An 11036-nucleotide genomic window follows, 5' to 3' on the forward strand; every position below is an offset into this window, starting at 1 on the left:
AGGTTTTTCGATCGTAGCGTGTAGGTCGCAAGCCTTCTATTTTGTTGTTCCCGGAGCAAAGGCTCTAAGGAATTTCAACCTTAGTGATCATTTACATAAAGAAGTTAAAAGAAAGAAAAAAAACAGCAACGGAGAGATCGATGATTCCAGATTTGCCTCTTCCCGGTTTTGATTCTATGGTTCACCATTATTATTAATTACACAATTTCGACTAAACTTTCGCAGTGAACATGCGGCGGTTCAAGGAAGCCACCAAAGTTCCTTATCCTGGGAGGCCGAAAACAATTATTTCTTGGATTGTAAATCATGAAACTTGATCCAATCATTATCAAGATTTTACCCTCTGGTCCAATACCAAATGGTGTAAGTAATGGACTTTCCCTACGAAGGTTACTACGTCTACGATAAGAAACACTCGATATTCTTGCCCAAGAATTTGTCACCCCGTATATTCTTGCCCAAGAATTTGTCACCCCGTACTCCTTCAAAACCCAAACAACCATTTCAATTTTAGGGATATGACGGAGCACACAAAGGCATTCACCAAGCACTTCCAATGATGGGGAAGAACGGGTTCCGAAATAATGGGGTAGCTAGGGCCACACTTCCACATATCTCACTCCCCAAGTCGAACGAAACAATATCCCACATCGCGGAATGGTTAGGTCCGCTTCTTCTAACCCAATGAAGCTTTCCACTCACAAATTTCCCGGTACTACCCGATAAACGATCATGCGCAAGATCCTCGATTCTTTTCCAAGAATTAGTCCTCAAACTATAAATTTTCACCATAGTTTCAAATCCACCCCTAATGCAAAAACTAGACACAACTACCAAAACCTTGTAGTCTTCATTACACTCGTCAAAACCAAATCCATACTTGCTGATAACTTTAATCCTATCATCTGCATTAGGCAATTTCTTGAACTTTCTGGTGGATGGGTTCCACAAGTAAATAAGTTTCTCGTTCAAGATTGTGCATGCAGATGAGCCCATTACAAGAACCCACAACACGAACCGAATCGTTGGGATTTCTAATCGGAAAGTCAACGTCAACTGCATTAGTCGTCCCAATCCCATAAAACAATGACGAGAAAGAGCATTGCTTAAGAATTTTACCGGGCCGCGAAAACGTTGAAATGATATTTTGACGGGTAAAGTTGTTGGTGTCTTTTATTGAAATTTTGAGATGGGCTTTGATGAAACGGTCGCTGGAGATTAATGAACACCATGATTTTGAAACGCACCTGAATTTTAACAGGGACTTGACGGGGAGTCTTAACAGGATTTCTTCCATGATTTCTTCCGGGAATATTTCGGCTGCCGGAGTTCGTTTTCGACGGCGACGGAATATTCTGGGTGTAAAGATTGATGATGATTTGTTTCCCATTTTGGAGCGAGGTCTTGCTTGCTTTCTCGACGTCGGATGTGTGTAATGTTTATGTAATTCAAGTGATATTACATTTTTTTTTAGTTGCGTTTGGTGACCATTTATAAGTTTAATGATTTAAGATGCTTTTCTTTTGAAGAGAAGAATGACACAAATATTAATATACTGGGTCTTTCTAGGGTGAGATCCTGTGTTCTAAATTTTTATGAGATACCCTATTTAAATTGCGACACGTGTCCCAGCAAAAAAACCTATTTTTTCTTGTCAATTTTACCCTCTCTATTTTAATGCAATTTTAAATATATATTTATTGCTGAATTAAAATTTATAAAAAATCATTAAACCACCCATCCAAAATTGCATCAACCTGAATTCAAACCTGTGACCAATCCAAAATTGCATCAACCTGAATTCAAACCTGTGACCATCTGAAAACATACAAGAGTACTTACCATTAAGACACAACACATAATTGACAATAAACTAACAATATGGATATATATCACAAAGCTACAATTTATAATGATTATAAAACTTATATAAATAATGTTAAATAAATTATTAATTCTCATATAATTATTATTATTATATATTAAAAATATCCCAGCAAGAGAGCTTGGGTCAATTGACCCAAGTTCGAATCCCCTTGCCAACGGTCGCTAGGTCGAGCTTGTCACACATGGTTAGCCTAGTGTGGTTTACATCTCTCGTATGGTTTGCAAGCTATTATACGAGAGTGTAGGTTTACCCAGTGCACCTATATGGTTGGCTGCGGGTTCCTGCATTAACAAAAAAAAAAAAAAAAAAAAATCTTTATATAATATAATTTAAAAATCTAAGGAAATGTTGTTCAACTCGTGTAATTTAAAAATTAATTTCGAAAGAATTTGAAGTTTGAATTGAATCGTAAATTGTAAGATTTAATTAAATCGTAATATTTGAATCAATTAAACTCGTGTGTTTTCAATTCAAAAACAATATTCAAAGATTTGATCGATTAAGCTCAACTCATTTCAATTCGTAGACAATATTCAAATATTTGAATCGGTTAAACTCAATAATTTACAATAGCGTATTAATCAATCTGTGTATAGTTAAAGTTTAGTAACCTTTTTTTATTGAATTTTATCATAAAAAATAATAAAATTTAATTGGTAAAAATCGTAAGATTTAATTGGTTCATGGTTAGATTAAATCTTAGGATTTACAATCTGATTCTTACGATTTTACGAATTAAATTATTATTTTGTTGTTAAAATTGAATTAAAAGGATAGTAGACTTTAATTATAAATAATTAACTCGATTAATACGTTCTTGTCAGTGGTTGAACTTAATCGATTCAAATTTTTGAATAATATTTACAAATTAAAAGGATTTGCGCTTAATTGATTCAAATCATACGCTTTAATTAATCTTATGATTTGATTCTTGTGTAATTTAGGAATTATTTTTTTATGATAAAATTGAATTAAAAATGTATTGCACTTTAATTAATAATAGTTAACTTGATTAAGACGTTCTTGTCAATAGTTGAGCGCGCTAATGAATCGATTCAAATATTTGAATAATGTTTACGAATTGAAAGGACTTGAGCTTAATTAGTTCAAATATTACGCTTTGATAAAATATTATGATTTACGAGTAGGTTCTTACATGTGTTAGGAATTAAATTTATTATTTTTATGACAAAATTGAATTAAAAAGATATTAGACATTACTTATAAATAGTTAAATCAATTTTGTAACATGTTATGTCAATAGTTAAGCAACCGATTCAAATATTTGAATAATGTTTACTAATTGAAAGGGTTTGCACTTCATCGATTCAAATCTTACTAGTTGATTAAATTAAATATTAAAAGAAAATTCACAATATAGTATTTGTAGTATATAATTTTATTTTAAAGTAAGAAAACTACTAATTGGAATGAGTTATAATTTTTTCTTCTTCTAAATAAACATATTATTTTATTTTTTATTTGGATTTGCCACACTATCGATTAAATAACATAAGTGAGTTTGAATTAAGTTATGCATTTTTTTTTTTATTTAATTGAGCATTCTTTACATTTTTAAATTGTGGATTTTATTAATACTTCTAATATTATATAATTAATGATAGATGTTTGGCGTATTGAACTGCAATTCTTTATATTTTTCAAACTTTATTTTATTAAATTTGTTAATAATTTATTTAATACCATTTAATAATAATGAATGTTGCAATTAATATTTGCATTAACAATATTTATACAATTATGGTTAAATATTTTTTAATAAGTTAATGTGCTTGGATGGTTAGAAGTGATAAATGTATTACGAGGTCACAAGTTCGATTTTCAATGAATGCGTTTTTTTCGATTATTTATCAAATAAAACTCAGTCACAATGAATTTAAATTAATTATTTAATTAAAATATAGTAGGGGGTAAATTAGACAATTCAATGTTAATCAATTTTATATTAATTTAATAAAAAAAAATAATCGAAGGATAATTTGGTAAAGTACTTCATTTTTTAGAACATAAGCCATGTTATTTTCCTAGGGTCCAGATTTAATCTTAGAAAATTAATGGTAATTAATGTATATCTCAAATAAGTTTAGAACATGGGTGGTCTCACCCTATAAAGACCCTAATATACTTTAGGCCAAATCTCATTGTTAGTCGCTCGTGTCTAGGTTATATCTCACTATGGTCCCTCATCTTTCAAATGTACCGTCAAAGTCCCTCATCTTTTATGAGTGTATCAATGTTGTCCTTGGTTTCATACTACCGTTAACTACTAACGGAAAGACAATAAATAATTAATAATATGTATAATATATTTTACTTTTCTATTACATTGCAAGGTAAACCATATTTTTTTCTAACTTCATGCATTGTTGGCAAAAAAATTCTTTTAAATTTAATATACCCCTCTATATAGTCAATATTTTTCTAGATAATTGTGTAATTAAAATTTCCAAAACACTCAATTGTGGTGAACTTTGATTGTAAATATATAAGCAATTTATTTCTATTTTTTCTTTTCCAAAAAAATTAAATATTACTTTCTTTGGCTCAAAATATATTTTTTCAAAACAAAATGAAAATGAACTTCAATGCTTCCATCTTAATTTCCATAATATTTAGCACGCATTTAATACAAATATATAAAATTTATATTTAGCTTTTCTCATATAAAATAGGGATTATTAGTGAGAACCCCCCACTACATTAGGATATATTATGATGGATCCACTCCCTTTTTCAATAATAGTGAAACCCCCCTTAATTGTTTAATTAAATTAATATTTATATAATTATTAGGTGTTATACCTATAGTGTCCCTAATTAACGCATAAAACCCTAGCCACATCTTTTTTATCCAACAGCCGTTGTATCGTCAAATATTATCTCCATCTCTTCTTCTCTTTTTCTCTACCTAGAAATCTGCAGCGTCGGAGTCGGGGGCAAGGAGATGAAGAAGGCGGCACCACATCTCGACAACGATGAGGGAACCCCACAACCGCACCGCCGCCGCCACTCCTCCATTACACCTCCGCCTGACTTCCACTCCTCCAATTCAGTTATGCACCACCGCCGTCATCTCATATCATCCATGCCCGCGATTTTTAGGGTTTCGTTTGGTTGAAGATTGGATTAACAGGTTGTGGTAATCTATATTTTGTTTTTTATTCGTTCTAGGATTTCTCTCCATTGTCGAGTTGTAGGGATGATGTGAGGAGGGCCATTCTAATTGACTTTGCGGCAATGATTTGTCTTCCTCTAATGCTTGGATCTTGTTAATTGAGAAGCAATTTTCTGAATTTTTTATTTGACGATTTTTTATGATGGGTATGTTACACAACAATATAGTTGTTTTCGTTATTCTGCTATTTTGTTTATAGTTGTTTTTCGAGAGTTTTTAGTTGTTTTCGACATTTTTAGTAGATTTTTGATTTTTTTGGTAGTTGATTTTAATTTTTTTTTTTATAGTTTTTTCCAATAATATGATCTACTGGAATAAAAAAAATCGAAAAAAATTGAATTAAAAAAATGAAAAAGAAATTGTACTTTATTTATTTTTAGTTGTTTTCGACGTTTTTTAGTTGATTTCTATTTTTTATAGTTGTTTTCAATAATATGTAGTAATTTGTCGATTTGGTAAATCGACTGGAAAAAAAAACGAAAAAATGAATTAGAAAAATTGAAAAAATAATAGTTGATTTTGCAAATAATGTAGTTGTTTATGGAAATATTATATTTGATTAGGGAAATAAACGAACAAAAAAAGTAATTTTTTCAGTAATTTATAGTTGATTATGGAAATAGTTGATTTCGAAAATAGTTGATTTCAGAAATAGTCGATTTCAGAAATAGTTGATTTTAGAAAATATATAATTATTTTCAGAAATTTTTATAATCGATTTCAAATAAAAAACCGAAAAAAAGTTCAAAATTAAAATCAAAAATAAAATCGAAAATAAAATTCAAATAAATATTTTTAAATAAATAAACGAATATTATAATTAAAAAAATTAAACAGGCATTAAAGTAGTTGAGAGTGAATAATAAGAAATGAAGGGTAAATTTGACAATAAAAAAAAGTTGGATCTATCACTAATAAAAGAAAAGGGGCTGGACCTACCTTTATTAAAAAAAATGATAGAGGGGTTCTCACTAATAGTCCCTATAAAATATGTATGAAAGAAATACACAAAACAAAAATCAAGTAAATAATATTACTAGAAAAACCAAAAGAAATTAAAAAACAAGATAACAAAGTTGAGGAAAAACTTAATATAAGCAAGTTTAAAAAATCCAAGTTTTGCTACACAAATTAAGAGGTTTGAAATTGCTTTCAAATCATATATATATAAACTAAAATAATTGAAAACCCAATTCTTTAACTTGAATTAGAGGAAAATTATGAATTTTGGTGGATCAGTGAGTTTTTTCCTTTTATTCTCAATTGTTTTACCATTAAGAATAGACAGACAAATAACCATACTAGTAATTTGCCAATTTTATTTATTTATTTAAAAAAAAAATTGGATAAAAAGTAACTTGCCAACATTGATCTTCTTTAGTGGAAAATGTCATTCATTGTTGTTGATCTCCGTCAATACTTAACGGAATTGTCAATATAAAGGATGACATTGAGATGGGTTTGAGAGATGGGGGACTATAGTAATGCATTTGAGAGATGAAGGACTATAGTGGGATAAAACATAGATATGAGGGACTAACAATGAAATTTGGACTATACTTTACTTTTTTTTTTTTTGATAATTAATATCAATAAAGATAGATGGCCTGGCCAGCCAGAAAATGGTAGTTTTGTAATATTAGAAAAAATCATGATGTCCATTTACTAGTCTGCCCTTCCACTATTAATATTTGAATTTAAATATTTTCTCTCTCTATAAAATTACAATTTCCAATATTATATATCAGGTATGTATTGGAGCCGTCAGCCGTGCTAATACACAAGTAGGATTCCCAGTAGTTAATTGACACGTGGAAAATATATTTTATTCCCTCTCTATATTTACTTTATTTAGTTTGTTTGTCTTTAATTGCCTTTCCTTTTTATTTTCTTTTTCTTTTTCATTTCCCCTAGAATATACTACTACTTGTTAAATAGAAATTTTCAAAAAGAGCATTTATATAATTAAAAAAACATGAGCACAGGATAACTTACTAATGAAAACATGAATCATAAGAAAAATAATATATTTATTATTATTAAATTATAAAAGGAGTATTATAGATTACATGTGTTAAATCAGAAAATAAAAATAATAAGTATATTATACTTATTTTATTTTATTTTAATTATTATTATATGGTAAATAAAAAAAATAGCATGTAAAATTAAGTCACAAAGTATTATAATGGACTAACGAGTTTGATATCTAGAAAAAGTAAACACAAAATGAATAAAGATAAATACAAAACATATTATTATATTGTAAAATTTATTTATAATCTCTTCACGTTTCTACTTTATTATGAATAATTAATAAATTAGTGTTTTAAGGTTGACATTTAACGGATGTATATATGTATATATTATTATTATTATTATTATTATTATTATTATTATTATTATTATTATTATTATTATTATTATTATTATTATTATTATTATTTAGTCAACATATAAATTATGTAATTAAATCGATATAATTTGACATATGTCCCAGTTGATTATTAATTAATTTTTATTGACACCTATAATTTCTAAATTATGCTATCATGTTATGAAATTTACTTATATTTGATTGTCAATAATTAATAAATTAGTGTTTTTAGTGCTTTTAATTTATTGTATCATAACTTTTATATATTATGTAGATCGATGTAATTTGACAATATATCTCAATTGATTATATACAATTATAGATTAAATGATACTTTCTACAAAGTAAATTGAATGACCCTTTGATTATATTATAATAATAATAATAATAATAATAATAATAATAATAATAATAATAATAATAATAATAATAATAATAATAATAATAATAATAATAATAATAATAATAATAATAATAATAATAATAATAATAATAATAATAATAATAATAATAATAATAATAATAATAATAATAATAATAATAATAATAATAATAATAATAATAATAATAATAATAATAATAATAATAATAATAATAATAATAATAATAATAATAATAATAATAATAATAATAATAATAATAATAATAATAATAATAATAATAATAATAATAATAATAATAATAATAATAATAATAATAATAATAATAATAATAATAATAATAATAATAATAATAATAATAATAATAATAATAATAATAATAATAATAATAATAATAATAATAATAATAATAATAATAATAATAATAATAATAATAATAATAATAATAATAATAATAATAATAATAATAATAATAATAATAATAATAATAATAATAATAATAATAATAATAATAATAATAATAATAATAATAATAATAATAATAATAATAATAATAATAATAATAATAATAATAATAATAATAATAATAATAATAATAATAATAATAATAATAATAATAATAATAATAATAATAATAATAATAATAATAATAATAATAATAATAATAATAATAATAATAATAATAATAATAATAATAATAATAATAATAATAATAATAATAATAATAATAATAATAATAATAATAATAATAATAATAATAATAATAATAATAATAATAATAATAATAATAATAATAATAATAATAATAATAATAATAATAATAATAATAATAATAATAATAATAATAATAATAATAATAATAATAATAATAATAATAATAATAATAATAATAATAATAATAATAATAATAATAATAATAATAATAATAATAACCCAAAAAAATATAAAATTATTGCTAAATTAGCTAAAATATATCATAACGATAGCAGAGCATGCAACTCTAAATCAAGTTGGTGAGTTATAAGAGAAAGAAAACTATTTTTATTTGAAGGTAAATAAATTAATAAAAAGAAAAAAAAAAAAAAAAAAAAAAAGGAAAGGGGAAAAAAGGGGAAAAAAGAGAAATAAGAAATAAAGAGATGAAATAGAAGATAATATAAATAGATTCTTTCTATTACGGAAATAAATAAATAAATAGAAGATACTATAAATATATTACTTCCATTCCGGGAAAAAAAAAAAAGATTAGAATGTGGGAGAAAAATTAGGAGGGAAATTAGGGGGGATTTTGGAGGCAAAACATTGAGGTCATAAATGGTATAATATCATAAAAGAAAGAAAAAAAAAATTAAAAAAGGAAAATAAATGCATTCTGGCCGGCCAGATTCTGGCTATTTAGCAGCCTCCAAGTTACTAAGATATTAATCTACTTTTCTTTCAGGTAAACAACATAAAAAATGCATGTGTTAAAGCAAAATATGCGCAAAATCCCCTGTATTTTTTTTCTCACATAAAATCCCCTTGTGTTTTATTTTAGTGTGCACAAAATCCCTTTTTTTCATATAAAGTTAACACCTTTAACTACAAAGGGGATTTCGTGCAATTTTTTCATAACAGATGAGGATTTAGTGCATATTTTCTACACTACTAGGGGATTTATGCAAAATTAATTTATTCGTTTAAATTTTATATTATTTTCTTAAATTAAGTCGAACTCATTTATTCAGTTACAATATGAAGAGAAAAAAATTAATAGGTGTGGTGAATGTTTTTTTAGATATTTTTTTATATAATATAATTTATTAATGTATTTAAAAATTTTGGGTTTTTTAAATATATAATTATTTAATGAGAATTATTATATAATTTTATAAAATTTTGGATTAATTATATGTGAAAAGAACATAAATAATTTGAGAATTCTTTTCAACTTCCATCTCGAATATTATTTTTTTAGTTTTCGTATTTTAAATTAATAGATGTATTCGACTTAATGTAAGAAAATAATTTGAATTTTAAATGAATAAGATAATTTTGCATAGAGACTCTCTTAGTGAAACCATGCACCACATTCCCCTATGTTCGAAAAAAACTTGCATAAAATCCCCCCTATAGTTAACGGTGTTAACTATTAACGAAAATGGAGATTTCATGAAAGAAAAAACTGAAACACAGGGAGATTTTACGCAATAATTACATAGGGAGATTTGATGCAGGGAGTTTTATGTTGTTTGCCAATTTTCTTTCTTACGAAGATATTAAGATACTTTTACTTACTATTAGCGTATATATTATTAACTATATCTTGTAATCTTGGCATGTATATTTCTTAGTTACCTTGTGTATTGTGTTAGAGTTTCCTACATGTAACTATATATATGAATAATATACGTGAGAGCCATAATTCTCTCTTTCTCCAATTCTATTTCTCCTATATGGTATCAGACACTAGGTTAACCTAGCCGTTACTGCCACCCTCCCCTCAGTCGCCGCCGCCTCTCTTCTTCTCCATGGCCGGTGACGAAGCTACTTCCCCCGCCGCCCCTCTCAATCCCTTCCACCTTGCTCATGCCATCTCCAATATCAAATCTCTCATCCCCGTCATCCTAGATCTCAATAATCCCATCTATCAAAAGTGGAGCCACTTTTTCACAATTACCGCCGGTCGTTTCTGCCTCTCCGATCTTCTCCATGGAAAACCCCGACCCAACTCAATTTCCGCCGATGAATGGCAACGTGCCGACTATCTCCTCCAATGTTGGATCTACGGCACCATCTCCGATGATTTGTCCAACATGGTTCTCTCCAAAACATCCACCGACAGTGATCTTTGGACCGCCATCTCCTCTCTCTTCACCGACAATAAAGACAATCGGGCCATTCAACATGAAGAAAAAATCAAGTCCCTAAAGAAAGGCACTCTTTATTCACGATTATTGCCAAACAATAAAAACCACGGCGGACAGCTTGGCCTATCTCCGACGAACAACTCGTTCTACAAACCCTACACGGCCTTCCGAAAAATTACGGGACCGTCGCCAATTTTATCTCCTTTCAAAATCCCCTTCCCACTTTTCTACAGACTCGATCGCTTCTCTAGATGGAAGAAAATAGACTTGCTAAACCTGAGCAGACCGCTGTTGTTTTCTACGCCTCCAACGCGAACTGTCCGCCCAACAGTTGCAACACTTCATA

General features: G+C 26.9%; 1 protein-coding gene across 1 annotated transcript; it reads right to left on the reverse strand.

Annotated features, from left to right (window-relative positions):
* Nucleotides 1–540: 540 nt before the first annotated feature.
* Nucleotides 541–1062, reverse strand: LOC105968239 (F-box/kelch-repeat protein At3g06240). The gene has a single exon (XM_012992869.2). The coding sequence runs from the start codon at nucleotides 1060–1062 to the stop codon at nucleotides 541–543; it is 522 nt and encodes a 173-aa protein (XP_012848323.2).
* Nucleotides 1063–11036: the final 9974 nt, after the last annotated feature.

This window comes from Erythranthe guttata, chromosome 12, assembly GCF_056151865.1.
Source record: "Erythranthe guttata isolate IM_541 chromosome 12, IM_541, whole genome shotgun sequence".
NCBI classification, from domain to species: Eukaryota; Viridiplantae; Streptophyta; class Magnoliopsida; order Lamiales; family Phrymaceae; genus Erythranthe; species Erythranthe guttata.